General features: G+C 48.8%; 1 protein-coding gene across 2 annotated transcripts in view; it reads left to right on the forward strand.

Annotated features, from left to right (window-relative positions):
• MEGF11 (multiple EGF like domains 11) overlaps positions 1-15,769 on the forward strand; it is a 188,864-nt gene extending 173,095 nt beyond the window's left edge. The window contains exons 21-24 of one of the 2 annotated variants that reach the window (XM_041469050.1): positions 4,443-4,509; positions 9,106-9,162; positions 15,005-15,211; positions 15,438-15,769. In XM_041469050.1, the coding sequence (XP_041324984.1) occupies positions 4,443-4,509; positions 9,106-9,162; positions 15,005-15,211; positions 15,438-15,598 (492 nt within the window). In that variant the 3' untranslated portion in view covers positions 15,599-15,769. The remainder of the gene's footprint in view (positions 1-4,442; positions 4,510-9,105; positions 9,163-15,004; positions 15,212-15,437) is intronic. The other variant, XM_041469049.1, reaches the window with a different exon arrangement.
• The last annotated feature ends 31 nt before the right edge of the window (positions 15,770-15,800 follow it).

Below are 15,800 nucleotides of genomic sequence, written 5' to 3' on the forward strand. Positions count from 1 at the left end.
GGGCTGGAGCCATTCTCTCTCCGAGCCTGGGCAAAGCACAAAGGCAGGACAGCTGGGAGCCCTGCTCCACTTTGAGGAGTTTTCTCTGCTGTGCTTCCCTGCCCTTCTCTCCTTTCTTTGTCTTTTGCCTTTTCTCCCCTCTTTTCTTGGTGATCTCTCTACTCCATTATCTTTTTTCTTTCTCATGTCCCTATTCCTATTCTCTTCTCTTCCCCAACTCTACACATATAATTCCTATTTCCTTTCTGCTCTCCTCCCCATCCCTCTCCCATCTCCAGGCTCCCTGCCTGGGGGCTCCCAGCACTGTGTGCTGACCCTGCTGCAGCCCCCGGGGTGGCACCTCTGGAGGGAAGGAGGTGGGTGAGGCTTTAGAAGGAGCTGAAGGGCCCAGCACTGCGCTGGGGACAGTTTGTGACACAGGATGGGAGCAGGGCCAGGCTTCAGCAGGGGGAAGGATCTCACCTCCTCATTCCCCCTCTGCCAGACAGACATTTGGCCACTGCTCAGGTCCTGAAGGTGAGCCAGAGAGCTGCTGAGAGACAAGCACCAGTGGAGGCACCAAACCCGCCCAGTGTGTTTGGGGCTGGGGGTTGTGCCAGTGGAGCACAGACTGGAACACAGGCAGGAGGAAAACAAGTGGGAGGATAAGGGGGAGCCTATCAGAAGAGACTGGAAAAGGCTTGGCTGCTTTTGTCTGGCAAAATGAATGCTGAGGGGGAGCATGATTGCCATCTATAAATACAGCAAGGTAAACACAAGGAGGGAGGAGAGCTATTTAAGTGAGATGACAGAGCTGGCTCGAGAACAAATGAGGATGAACTGGCCATGAATGCATCGAAGCTGGAAATTAGATTTCTACCATCAGATCAGTGAGATTTTGGAATAGCTTCCCAGGAAGACTAATGGGACAAAGAAATCTGATTACTGCTGAAATGGAGCTTGATCAGCTCTCTGGGGGATCGTGTGCCTGGGTGTTGGCAGTAAAAGGCAGCTGGACACAGGGACTGGGGCATCCAAGCCCTTGCAGTCCTGTCCCCAAGCCTGTGCCAGGTGCCAGCAGGAGCTTCTAGGGCTGAGCTTCATCTCTGTGCAAGGACCCCGAGAATGGATCTGCAGCTCTGAGGTTCAGGAGGAGGCTCCAGAATCTCAGTGCAGGCTTTTAACTCCCAGCACTTTGCCACAAGTAATTGCTCTGCCCACAGGAGAGAGCTTGGCAAGTCAGCTGGGGAGAAGGCTGGAATCACTGGAGCCAAGAGATATTTTACTGTGAGTTTAACTGAAGCCACACCTTGACCTTTGTTTATGAGCTCCTACAAGTAGGTTTGGCCTTTTTTCTCATGACATGTGCAGCACCAGCTAGTAATGATGCTGCAAGTTACCAAGGAGTATCAGACATGAACTCAGGTGACCTTTTGCCATAGAATTACCAAAAATTTCCAAAGCAGATAAATGGAGATTACATACCTCCATACCTGTGTTTTGACATCAAAGCTCTCATTGCTGAACCACAGACCAGAGGGTGTTTGGCAGGACCACTCACAGAACCCCTCTCAGGGTTCAATGCCAGCTTTGTGAGTAAGTTATTTCATTGTGCATGAAGTAAAAACAAACCTCACTTTTACCAAGCACTGCAAAGTTTGTGTAGAATCCTCTGTGTAAAGGATGAGGCTGCTGCACTGGTCACAAGCAAATGGAGGATTCTCACCTTGAGCTTTTGCAAAGCTCATAATTCCACCCTCATTCCCTTCCAGCATCGCAGCAGAAGTCCAAGTGTTGGTTTCTACAGACATCATAAAAATCAATTGCTATTAGATGTCCTGATTTTTTTAAAGCCAGCAGTTTCACATCTATTAAAGGAAGTCCTAAATTCTACCAAAGACTTCACATAAAATTAGAAAATGCAAAACAGAGGTCACTGGAAATGGTCTGACTGGATGTCACCCAGCTAATAAAAAGGAATTCAGTACAGAAAGCACCTTTAAGTACCTCTGACTAAAACTTGCCCAAGAAAAAGGAGGACTGCAAATACAGAATGGCTGCAGCATGTTCAGGATGGGCATCTAAAACTGAGCAGCACAAGCTTGGACCAGGGAGACCTGAAGTCAGTAGTTAGGGAAATAAATGTCAAATTATTGATTGCTCTCCTGGAGGATAAAGGTATGATGGAATTCCTGCCAGCACTTCTTTGCCTAATCTCCATGGACTTAAAAACCTGGGCATTGACAAATGGCTGGTGGTGATCAAGTGGCCACTGTCATCTATCCAGCTATTTCAGACAGGCAGATAATGACTTTGTTTACTTAGGCTGGTATCTCGTTGATCTTAAAGGAAAAGTTGCCAGATATGAGGTAGTTTTAACCAAATTGCTAAAATTACCAGCCTGGAATTTTAATGGATAAATTTACTATGAAGGATTTCTTCCTGCAGAAAAGCAATTTTGCTTCACAGTAAAAATTGAAGTATTTTCTTTTTCTCACAGAAAAAAATTAAGTAGTTTCTCTTTTAAAAAAAAAAAAAAAAAAAAAAAAGTTAACAAATTATAGCATGCTAAGAAATGATAGTAGCACAAAGAGACAGCTATAATCACATTCAGAAAAATTGCATTCAGAAAAACTTAGAAATGTCCCCAAATCATTTCATTAAAAAAAATCAATTCTAGCCCGTAGCTCTTCATGCCAAATTTTAGGTTTGTGAGCTGATTTATAAATCCTGCAAAGCCACAACTTTTAATAGAAGCCCCAAGACTTTAATAAATGTGCTGTAAGTGGTGCAGCTGGGTTGAAAAATCAGCATTTGTGTTCTGGCTGCAAGTTCTGAAGAGAAGAATGAAGCTGTGGGCTCTGCTGAGGAGAACTGATGGTGCCAAGGGTCGAATTCCTCCCAGTGACAACATTCCAAATGGATCTGCTCTTCATGCCCCTGCCACTGCTGGGCTGTCCAACTGCCCCATCCATGCATGCATCTATCCATCCATCCATCCATCATCCATCCATCATCCATCCATCATCCATCCATCATCCATCCATCATCCATCCATCATCCATCCATCATCCATCCATCATCCATCCATCATCCATCCATCCCTGCCTCTGATGTCTCATCCATCCATCCATCCATCCATCCATCCATCCCTGCCTCTGCTGTCTCTGTTTCCATTCCCAGTTTGGGGAAGCACAGGGAGCTGCTGCATGATCAGGAAATGACTCCTGGGCTCTCCTGATTTCCTGCAGAGCTTCCTCAGTGCTGGGGACAGCAGGAGCACTGTGGGCACAGGGACACACCAGGGATGCTGTAGCCCAAGGTGGGGTGGCAGTAGCACTGAGGGCTGTTGGAAAGGACTGTTGAGGGGTGAAAATGCCCTTGGAATGTGGCTGTTGGTGCTGGGCCCCAGCTGGGATTTAATATCCCAATAGGCTTCAATACATCAGTGGGGGGTTTTGTGCCAGGTCTAACCTATTAAGACAGCTAAGCAAAAACGAATGGTAGATCAGGAAAAATTAAATGTTGTGGTAATTTTGAATACTCTCTTTCAATTTTAACCTCCTTTTTGTTTAGTATTTTCTTGTAAATACAGTAAAATAGTGGAGCTGAATGCTTCCAAACACAGCAGGAGGCTTCCCAGTCTGGAAGCAGACACAGGAGGGCAGTGATGGCTTCATACCTTTTCAGAAACAAGGCTGGGATTTGCTCTTGAATTGACACTTCCTCTGGACCAGCTGTATTCCAGCAGGCGTGGCTTTCAAGGGAATAATATGAGGAGGAAAGCTCAGCAGTTTTAGCACCTACAGCTATTCCCAAACCCCCCTGCAGGGCTCAGCTGGTGACCACTCATCTGTGGAGCCCCTTCTGCTCTGTCCCAGCCCGGTGGGGCTCTGCACCCCAAAGCAGAGACCCCTCTCCTCTCCCTGCACCCTCTGGGAGGGGCTGTCCCAGCAGCAGCACCTGCAGGGCAGCCCTGGACTCTCCTCTTTGCTGGCAGATCCACAGGGGCCCTTGTGCTCCATCATTGCCAAAGGGATTTTCCTTGAACTGAGAGAACTCGTGTCCCCTGCATCTCCTGTCAGTGCACCCACAGCTGTGTCAGCAGCCCCCAGGCTCCAGGCAGCCCCTCTGTGCATGCTGGTGTAGGGGTTTGACCCATCCATCTCCATGGGTTAGTTTGGAGTGTGTCACCCCACGTCCACAGGCATCCCATCGTGGTTCCAAAGGAAATCCTGTGTTCTCCAGCATGTTTGTGTTCATGGCTTGGTGAAGTGACTTTCCTTTGTGATTTTCCCTAATGCTACTGAACAGCTGTCCAACTCACACAGATAAAGGCTGAGATGCTGAGGCCAAGGCAGGAGTCACCTCCCATTTTTATTCCTGACATCCTTGGGCTGTAGTCTGGGGTGGGAACTGTCTGTCTCTTCCAGCATTAACCCATTATCATACTTTTTGAACAGCTCAGTAACAAAATCCTTGACAGAGAAACTGCAGACTGGAGACCCTACAGCTATCTGAATGAACTAGGTCAGTAATTTTTAAACACTTTAATCACTTTAGTAGATTTTAGAGCAATTCCAAATCCAAATCAGCCTTTCATAAAGGCATTAACAATAATGAGGAATATTGGTGTTGTCTTTAGTTCACAATCAGAATTGCCAGTAATGAAAGATGGAGAATTAAAAATTGTTTCTTTTACCACAAACCACAGACTGGGAAAGCAAAGTCAATATTCATTTTAGTCTCCCTTCCAAGGTTGCTCTGTTGAATCACTATCATCTACTCTATAAATGTTTTTTTAAGGACTAACTCAGGACATTAAAAATTCAAATTTGGCTTTTTTTTTTTTTTTCCTTTCATGCTTAATAAAGCTTAGCACTAAATACTGGCATCTTGATGAAGGTGTGGAGCCTCTGTGGGAGCTGGGCTGTGCAATGCTCCATTATCTCCCAGTAAATCATTGCGTGGCAATTCTGAACCACCAGCCAGTGCAACCAAGCCAAGAGTGAAGTGTAATTGCCTGTTCTCAGTTTATTCTTCCTGGCTTGACTTTTAACAGGGTTTTTAACAGCTCTTAGCTCAAATCCTGCCCAGATTTAGTGCTTTGGATGCTATTTGTTTTCCTATCTGAGCACTCTGAGTTTGGCTCATCAATGGCCCAAAGCTTTTGCCCTTTCCTTTCCTGGGATTAGTAACATCTCACTGAAAATATGCAGGAGGAGGGAAAGTGCAGCATTAGGGAGTATTATGGGATTTTTAAGGTCAACTGTCTCACAGCTCACATGGCAAAGGAATGAACATAGGGCAGCACCAGGCATCACAACCTGCCCCGGGCCCACGCCGTGCCCCACTCCAAAGATAACTCTTCCCTGCATCAGGAAAATCACAAACCTGTCAAACTTCAGTGCAAAATCTTTTCATCCTTAACACCATCAATGTTTTCTGTGTAATAAGCTGCAGAACCACTGTTGTGCTTATCTGTATGTGACAAAGAGGTGGCTGTGTGTGAGGGTTTCCAAATGCTTCTCAAACCATATTAATTTTCCTTTTATTATTTTGCTGCTTTTTTTGCACACTATTTGCTTTATTTGTGTTTAACTTGTGTTGTCCTGAGCTGCCCATGTGCCACCTCTGTTCTGCATTCATGCATTTTATTTTACCAGCAGAAATGATTCTAAATGCCTCTGCAGCAAGAATGATCTAGAAGTGATAAATACTTTAGCTAAGGAGCCTCCAGCAAAACACTCAATTTTTTCCCATAGCATTTTGCATCCCAGATAACTTTTTCTTTCTTTTTTCAAACTAATTGATGAAAATTAGGTTTTTTTTCCTTTCTTCTCTAACTTTCACAGCGTTGAATCCTTGCTCAGATCAAGGCTGGTTTTTACATGCAAATAAAAAGTTTTCACTTCTTGGTATTACCGTTGTGTAATAAAAGCTGCAGGTTCCTCTCATGAAAATTTCAGAAGATAGTTTAAACCTTCAACTTTGAATTATAAACATAAAAGTCTAATAAGGTCACACAGGGAATCTTGACTTTCAAACATCATCAAGCATGGAAGTACCACAGTTAAAAACGTGTTCCACCTTCTGACCTCATGATCAGCCTTAGTTTGATAACATAGATGCTCCAACTCATGTGTTGGAAGAGCAGCCAAACCTTGGGCAGGACTGGATTCAGTTAAAAAGTTAAAAATAGCAGTGGACACTGCCCAACTCCTCTGCTGTGACCCCATGAATTGTCACAGACAGCAGATGTGGGAGGGAGCCAAGAAGAGAGAGGGAAATGGAAGAGAAAGTCTGGAATGGATGGAAAGTCTCCACTGGTTCCTCAGCCAGTGACTCCTCAGGTGATCCCAAAGGATGGAGCCAGCAGATGAGGAGAACCAGGCTCCAGAAATGTCTACAGCCCTGTTAGAAACTGCAGGTGTCCTAAACGTGAATTAGAGCTGGGGAAAGGAAATTGTAAGAATATCCACACCAAAATTAACTTGAACACTCATCTCCTCAAACCTGCAGTGATAAGGATGTTCTTAATTGCAGTGGATCTTACCAGACTGCAGGTGTTTTACCTGTTTAGCAGGACTTTGTTTGCAAAGTTCATGTTCTTTCCAAATGGGAAATGCAAGGACAAAGCTGTACTTTTACTGCTGCACATTTGTTTGTGAGCTTCAAATTCCAGGTTTTCAGAGAGCTGATTGTGTTCAGAGGAGTCTGGGGAGGAGCACAAATAATTCCCATGGATGTGGACTTGAGACATCAGAGTTTGGGAACTCTGTGGTGCCAAGAAGAAGCTTTGTCACCTTCCTGTGTGTCACTGCCTGCCCAAAGCAGCCTGGTCCTTGTTTCAGGGAGTGGCTTGTCCTTGCATTTTCTCTCTCTTGTGTTGCAGGACTGGAATTGTTTGCCCTGTGAGTAATCCCTCTTGCTCTAGTCCAGTCTGCACTGGGCAGGGGCAGAGCCCAGCTTCCAGCTCCCATCCCAAGCAGGTGAAAACTCCCAAACACTGACCTGAGCTCAGGAAAGGTTCTTGTCTCATTTCTGGAGCACTGGCCACAGCGGCTGCAGGCAGGGCTGGGTTTATCTCTGATGCTTTTTTAACAGCAGTCCTGGATGCAGACATTAAAGTGGGATTTGCAGCACATCGTGAGTGACTCAAAGCTGCATTTATTCCAGAGGACCAAAGGCTATAAGTTTGATTCACAGCTGACTTCACTTTTTTCTCAAAGCCAAAAGGTGTGGAAAACTATTTCCAGCTGAGACTCTGATTTCACCCCAGCAGATAATTTAACTTCAAACTTAAACCTGGACTTTCCTGAAGTGCCAGATCCCTGACTGGTTTAGGACTTTTCCACATTAACTACTTTTGCAGTTTAAAAAATAATGTGTCTATTATTCATTTCACCTCCCAAGGAACTGAGTGAATACAAAAAAATGGGTCATAAACCCACACTATTATAACAGATAAAAGAGAAAACTAAAGGAAGAATTATGGGAATTTTTGGTTGGGAAGGGCTTTGTGGGGTTGTATGGCCCTCCCAAGGGCAATGCACCTCCCCATGGCTCAGCCTGGGTCCCTTTGTTCCCTGCCACTGCCTCCCCCTGGGCACAGCCCCTTCCCCTGGGGACCCCAGCTGGGAGCTCTCCAGTGCTCCTCCCAGCCTTGCTTTGTGGGGCGAGCTCCAAATGCTGCTTGGACACTGCTGCCCTTGGAGATTTGCTCAGCCCTGGCAGGAGGAGGATGTGTGATCCCCAGGGCTGGCCTTGGGGAGCCCCAGCCCTGTGGCTGTGGGCCAAGGGATGAATTGGCTCCATCCTCCTGGCTCTGACTGAGAACACGGCAGGGAAAGAGCACAGAGCTCACCCTGCTCTGGGACAGAGCTGCCCAGAGCTCCCAGAGTGCCTTGCCCTCTGCAGCAGGGTGAGTGTGGGACTGGCTCGTGGTGCACAACAAAGCAGAAGGTGCTCAGATGGACTGGGGATCACTCATGGCCAGAAGAGCCCATCCCAGAGAGGCAACTGGGTGCCACCAGCCCCTTTCCTGTGCTCAGGGATGGGCACTGAGAACCAGAGCAAAGGGTTGGTTTGTCTTTGATGTGCCAGTAACACATTTATTGTCTAATTTAGTAATTTCCCTTATTTAGCAAAAAAAAAAAAAAAATGAAGCTGTCATCTAAAAGGGGCTGGTACAGCATTGCCCATGGCCACGACAACTTTTCTGCAGAGACCAGAGGACACACAAGGACAAATAGCTGGGACACACCGTTTGTGGGGCTCTTTTCCCAGTGTAACTGAGTTACTTGCCTGGGAATCCCATAAGCCACAAGGACGTTTCTCAGTAACCAAATCTGTATTGATTGTCCCAGTCAATAGGAAATACCAGACTCTATAGCTAAAAAGATTTAAAGGCTTACATTAGATTTTCCTTTTGATTGATATCTAGGGTAATTTGCAGGAATAAAAATGGAAAAGGTCCCCATCCCCTTCTGTCTCAGCTTCTGTGAGGAACAGCAAGTTCCTCTGGAGCTGCACAAGGCAGAATTGTTGGCTGTCAGCTCTGCTCCTGGTGCTGCGCTGTCAGGGCACAGGGGTCACTTAGGGACTGTTGTCACATCAGTCACTGAACTGTGCAAATTCATGAGCAAAGTGATAGTAGGTAATTTAAGAAGATTGTGCACACCTTAGAGTCTAAGACTGTGAGTTAAATAGTACACTCTCCACAAACAAAACAAAGCCTAAAATTAGTCACAGAGTGCTGCAACGCAACCTGCAGACTCAGATTTGAAAGGGCATGTTTTAGGCTTCTTTCACACGTTCCAGTAATGAATGTCTCAGCAGATGGTTTTTATCCTGATCTCCTGATGGATGGCAGTTCTTGGTAACCCTGCTGCAGAGAGCTCTCCCTTCCAGGGAAACTCTTAAGCACACGCATAATTCCAGGCGTGCACGGACTCCCCACTGGAGCTGAGTGTGTGCTTACAGCTGAGGATGTGCTTAAGAGCCTCGCTAAATGAGGGCCTTGATGTACAATTTAGAGAGAAGAATATATGCTGCTCAGTAGTCAAAGCAATCCAATTTACATAAATATTTATTTGTTTTCCATTATATATCATTTTTATGCAGGTGCTTGTGGGATGGATAGACGTCAGAACACATACATAATGGAAAAAAGCTTCAAAGGTATGGTATCCAGAGCTGCAGAACCCTGCCCAGGTGTGAGGAGGGTGTCCTAGAAGAGGTGAGATAGGAGCCCGGCAGGGAGGGACAGAGCCACACCCACACGAGCTGCCTGCCTGGCTCCCAGCACTCCTGGCCCATGAGGGATGGATGCAAAGCTTCCCAGGGCTCTGCAGCACAGGGAGAAAGGGAGGGCTCAGCTCAGGGCTGGCCAGGGCACACTCAGGTAGGACCCACGGGCCACACGGGCTCTGGGGGAGCTGCTGGTGGCACAGTGCTCTTTCCCCGCTCTTGGCTCCTGGCCGTGCTGAGCTAAAAGAAAACCCCAGGAAAGAAGCTGCCCCTGCTCGTGCCCTCTGCTGAGAGGGATTTAGAGCAGAGCTGGAGAAGAGCCCTCCCTGAGGCCGAGGTCCCCTCACACTGGCACTTGTGGGCACTGGCTCCAGGGCAGGTCTAAAACAGGATCTCAGATGAGTCACGAGCACAGGGCCCAGTGGTTTTACATTTCACTTTCCTCCACGTTCACATTCTCAATATTCCAGTTCCATCTGGAGCACGGGAACGCTTGGCACAGTGGTTCCCACAGCTCCTGGCAGACTGGGCTGGGGTTTAGCTCACTGAGCTTGTGCTCCAGAAGATGGAGCAAGAAATCTGTCTCCTGGGGAATAGGCAGCTTTCAGGCCGAGGTCCTGGATGTGAATTAGGGCTGGGAATGTCCCTCAGGGAGCCGAGGAGGGAAACACCACACAGCCTCTTCCTGCAGTGCCCTGGGGCTGGTGCTGGCTGAGCCAGGGGACAGCAGGGCTGTGCCACAGCCCCTGCTCTGCCATGGCTCAGGTGTTCCACAGCCACACCTTGGGCTCAGCCAACGAGGAATATCAAAAGCTATTCCACATAAAAAGCATTAACCAGCTTATAGCCAGGCCTAGAGATCAATAACCACTTTGTAACTGCTGTTTTCAAAAGACAGGGATGCAATATTTGTAGAACATCACCTTGCCACACAGAATCACCAAAGGAAACCAAGAACCAACAACCAAGTCTTTGTTGATAAAGCTAAAGTAAAAATATTGAATGGATTATATATGTATATGATATATATGATTTATGAGATACAAAATACTCAATCCACTGGTTTCAGCTACTTCAATAATTCCCTTTTCCAAAAAGAAAAATCTTATTATAATAGAGCTATTTGTTCCCTTTACATGGAGCCATTAACTTCATTAGCTCAAACTTACTGTGTTTACAAAGTTTAAAGGTACCTTAAGCACATGCAGCAGGAACTCCCATCCACACAGAGGGGGACCAGTGGGGCAGAGGAAAAGAACCACAGTGACAGAGAACTGTGAAATGCATTTTCAGCTGCTACATATTTTCTTTAATTTTTAGCATCTGAACCATTTCCTTTACATGTTTATCTCTTTATAAATTGAAAAATCAGGCTCAGAAGCCACAGCTGGATTTCTTTGTGGCCTCAGACAGGCAGGGCTTGCACTGGCAGGGGCAGGGCACAGGGGCACACCTGGCTTCCCAGGGATGTTTGGGAGCTCAGCTGCAGGCACTTAGGAGCTGAGGGCTCTCAGAAGCAGCTGCCTTTCAGAAGCTGCCTTACCTTCTCAGAAGCAGGCTGAAGGCTCCCAAGGCCCCTCTGAAGGTCCATCCCTGGGCTCAGGCTCCCTGGCAGCTGGGCACCCCCATCCCAGGGGAGTCTCCTCCCAGGAGGAGCTGGGAATGTGCCCAATGCTCAGAGTGAGCTCTCCTTGCCCTGCCAGGCCCTGACTCACCGCATTCCTCACAAAATGGAGAGGAAGAACTCCCAGTCCCAAACAATTGGATTCTGTCAGCAAAAAGCCTTGGCAGGCAGGTGCCTGGTTTTTAGCTACTTTCATCCAATTTAAACCATGTCTTTTCCCACCAGTGTGGTCTAACTGGGGACAGCCTGTCCTGCAGTTGGAAGTGATCTCTGGTGCCCCTGGACCAGACAGAGCCCTGCAGAGAGGGGCACAGGGGCTTGAGGCTGAGGCCAGGCTGTGGAGAACCTGGGCCACCTCCTGCTGCCCCAGTTCTCTGAGGAGACCAGAGCTGGGGGCTGTGCCCAGAGCAGGGCACCAGCAGAGGGTCCCCTGGCACCAGGGGTGTGGTGGCTGAGCTGCTGTGGAGCTCCAGGGGTCGGGCACAGAGATCTGGGGCTGCCAGGTGTCAGGGCCAGTGTCTGAGAGCAGCAGAGGGGGGCTGGCTGTCACAGTGCCAGCCCTGTGGCACCTGGTGACAGGGGCTCACCAGGCACGAGGGTTTTCAGAGCAGGTTTCTGAGCAGTTTCTTTCCTGTGCATGGTGCTCAGTGATGTCATTCCTGAGCTCTTCCTTTCAGCTGAGTCCTTCTGTTTTTAGAGGTTTGGATTTTAAATGAAGAGTCCTGCACTGATGGAATGATGTGACCTCAGGCACGACCATTTTAAGGAAGAACACCCATGCTTTGCAGAAGAGCCAGGAAAAGCCCAGCAGAGAGAAGCACTGATCCCAGGGGTGCAGGGCTGGGCTCAGAGAGGCTCCCCTGGTTGTTGTACAGGATGTGTCCCCACTCCTGTGGCCCTCTGAGAAGCAGCAGTGGGCCCTTGCTGTGTCACTGTCCCTGCAGCAGCCAGGGCTGGCCAGGTTAGGGACAGCAGCCAGCACAGGCACTTCATCCCTGCAGGGGTTAAACAGGAGAGCACCTACCGGGGCACAGCACCTCCCTCAGCACTTCCACCTCGGCTGGGGGATCCAAGGCTTGTCTGCAGCATGCCAGGGGAAATTCAGGATAGAAGAGAGGAACCCAGTCTGGGGGAGGGACATTTCCAGTCCCTGCTAACAAAAATAAACCCTCCAAAGGTCTGGTGATTGGTATCCAGGCAACACAGAAGGCAGAGACTTCAAAATTAGAGCATATTCCCAATATTTCTCTAGAAGTCCAGCTGATTGAGTGCTTCCAGTGAGCCCCAGCATTGTGGGGCAGAGCTTTCACCTCCATGAGAGCTGGAGCCTGTGGCAGGGAGGGATGAGGAGGCAGAGCAGCCAGGGCTCACACATGGCTGCAGCACCATGGGCTGAAAATCTCTAAATATGTTTGTTCTGCTTAAATTAATTCATGAAACAAAATTTTACAATTAATGCCAGACTTCTTAACTATCCACAAATTATCTTAACAAAAAATAACTCTACAGCCTTCAGAGTTAAATCCTCCATGATCTTGCATGTAATATTTCTTGAGGGCTAATGACTCCCTGGTGTACCCAGAATCCCAGAATCCCCTGGTGCTCCATAAAATATATTGTGTCCAAAGCAAGGGTCTGATCCCAGGCAGACACAGAGCTCTGTTTACGTCAGCAGGATGGGCTCTCAGGCACGCTGTTTCTCAATATCTCCTGGGAAAAGGCAATTCCTGGGAGAGGCCAAACAAGTCTGGGCAGCCCAAGTGGCATTCACTGATCTCTTCCAACTGGTCCTGGGAAGGGCTGAGGGACACCTGCCTGGGAGGTAATGTCAGCCCTAACTGCAGTACAGGTGGATTTTAGCTTAGGGAGATGAAAGTAGCTGAGCTGGATGAAATAAAACAGCTGATGTGCTGGGATTTCTGCCTTTGCCAGCTCCAATGTGCCCAATTCTATAAACAAACCACACAGATATTTACCTGCAGCTGCAGCTCTGCAGGAGGAGGAATTCTCACTCTGCTCTTTGCTGTAGCAGTCAGCAGTCCTTTATAATCAACATTTCCTGAATCTACACCCAGCTCTTGTTTGATTTGTTCCCTCCCAGCCATGGTGTGACAGAGAACACTTTGCAGGGGGCTCTTGGGGCACAGAGGGAATCCTGCTTTTCACCCTGTGACCATCTGCTCAGCAGCACTGCTTGAAATGGAGAAGCAAGTTGATGATAATCTTCATGTCCCTCACCCCAAAATGCAGAGCTGGCTCATTGGAGGCTGCCCAGGCTCTCCTAACCAAGTTGATGATAATCTTCATGTCCCTCACCCCAAAATGCAGAGCTGGCTCTCCTAATGAGCTCTATCTCCTGGAGTAGCCCCAGGAGCTGTAAGCTGCTGGCAGGTGGAGCTGAGCCTTTCATTTGTCTGTCTATGGTTTCCTCACCTCTAACACCAACAGATCCCAGACTGGGGCACCTGGATTTAAGTCACATACACAGGAAAAGCCAACATTGAGCTCACTCATGTGCAGAAGCCTTGGGTCTCACAGGACTGCCCCATCTCTCTGTAGAAGGATGGGATGGGGCAGTTTTCCACTCACTTGTACTGGGCTGGGGTTGGTGACACTGCAGGGACAAACCCTGCAGCCAACAGCCAGGGAATGTCACTGTTGCTTTGGTTCCCATCTCCTGTCATCTACCAAACCAGGCATGTTTCACTTGGAAGCAAAGGCACTGCTCATCTCACCCAGGATGATGTCGGACAAGGAGTTTCTAAGTTTTCTAACTAAATAAACATTGCACCGGTGCCAGGCCTCTGCCAGCCTCCCCAGCCCTGATGGTCCCAGCTATTTGTGTGCAGTGGAGCTTCCCAGTGAGCTGCTTTCACTGACCCTGGGAGCTGAGGGCTCTCCAGACTTGTTGGTGTCACTGAAATCAGAGCCCAGAAAGGCAACACCTGGCACCTCCCTCAGGGCTGAACCAGGACCAGGGGCACCAGGCCAGGGGTGATGGACACAGAGACACAGACACAACCCCAGAGCTGAAGGAGGGACAGTCACTCACAGTGGAGCAAACCTGGCACGTGAGGGAGCAGGATGGGGCTGGCAGGCTCAGAGCCGAGGTTTGGAGAAGTGATGTCATGTTGTCTGTCTATTTCTTAACCTGAATTTCTCTTTTTGTCTCCCATACTAGACAGCGGGGGCAGCTGGGATTGCAGCTATTTTGCAAGTCCCCCTATTTCACCGGGAGTATTTCATATATACCAGGATCTGCCTTTGTACTGTAACCCAGCACAAGAAAATGCCTCATCTTTCATTGCATCGCTCTAATTCTAAATTACTGGCACTGCCCAGCAGGATGCACACAGCAGCAATGGCACGTTCTTGAATGTCAATGTTAAGACCTATTTATTCTCTATTGTTTTTTTTTATTTTTAAAGCAAGACTGGCACTGTACCTTGCAGCAGGCTGGTCTATCCCAGCCAGGGTCACCGAGCGGGCAGGCCGGTGGTCACAGCTCTCATGCCAAGCAGTGCCTCTGTCACCTCCTCTCCAGCCCAGGGGAGAGGAGCAGGAGATGTCTACAGCAAAGGGGGGAAAAAAAGCAGAGCAGAAGTGAGGCTCAGATGGAGGCTTGTTCCCCTCTGTGGAAACCCAAGCATTCCCCAACTGTAGGATGCTGGATAACCCCAAAACCGGCAGGAGCTGCACATGCAGAGGCTGCACTGGTGCAGTTCAGAGCCTGTGGCAGTGTCGTGCACTCCAGCGCAGCCCCTGCAGCTGGCTGAGCAGCCCAGCTCCCAGAGCAGCTCCTGCCTGCAGAGCCCTGCCCGCGGGATGAACACGGCTCCGTAGGAATGAGGGGAGGGAGGGAAAGGATTGCCACCTCAAAATTAAATATTGCAGTAAACGGCAGCTAGGAGCTCTCACAGGAAAACCTTCAGTACTGAGCAGGTTTTCATTTCTTTCCTGCCAGTGAGTGGTGGATGCAATGGTCTGGAACACCCAGAGCACAAGCACCGGGTGTCTGTGCTGGAGGCTTCAAGGATCTTCCTTATCCCCTGCCCCTTGTGCCCCCCCAGCCTTCCTGCAGAGGCTCAGTTGTAATTAACCTAATTAAGCTAATGACTCTAACGCACCCACTCCGCTCTTGTTTTGCAGATTATATGAAAGAATCTGTGTGCAGCTCCAGCACTTGTTCCCTGAACAGCAGTGAAAACCCATACGCCACCATCAAAGACCCCCCCATTTTAACCTGCAAACACTCCGAGAGCAGCTACGTGGAAATGAAATCACCTGGTCACAGGGAGTCCCCGTATTCCGAAATGCCAACTTCATCAACAGCCAATAAAAACATCTACGAAGTTGGTAAGCAGTGGGTGGCACAGGGGGTTGGTGGAAGTGCTGGTTTTCCCCTGTCCTGGCACACGGATCCTGGGCTTGGTGTGGCACAGGGGGAAGGGCTGAGCATTGTGTGTTGGTTTGGGGAGCTGAGCCACAGTGGTGGATGTCCTGAGTTGGAAGGGACCCAGGAGGATCAGGAGTTTTGGGACTGCTGCTGGTCACCACAACCCAGTTCTCCTTGCTCCCCCAGAGCCCACTGTCAGCATAGTCCAAGACACCCGCAGTCGGAGTGCCAGCTACCTTCAGAACCCGTATGACCTGCCTAGGAACAGTCACATTCCTGGTCACTACGACCTGCTCCCCGTCCGGCACAGCCCCACGCACGGGCCTTCTTGGGACAAGCAGTCCTAGAGGGATGGACTTCACTGGCACTGTGCTGCCAACACAGACTGGGAGGAAGCAGAGGAGAAGCCATTCCTTCCTTTCCTGCGGACTGGCAAGGACTTAACACGACATCAGCTTGGGCCAACTGCTGCTGCATGATGTTATTTATAAAGACATTTTTGTATGGGTACCTGGAACTAACGAGAGCCTCCTCCACATGGGGCTGGAG

Source organism: Pyrgilauda ruficollis, unplaced genomic scaffold (genome assembly GCF_017590135.1).
Source record: "Pyrgilauda ruficollis isolate IOZ18807 unplaced genomic scaffold, ASM1759013v1 scaffold23, whole genome shotgun sequence".
NCBI classification, from domain to species: domain Eukaryota; kingdom Metazoa; phylum Chordata; class Aves; order Passeriformes; family Passeridae; genus Pyrgilauda; species Pyrgilauda ruficollis.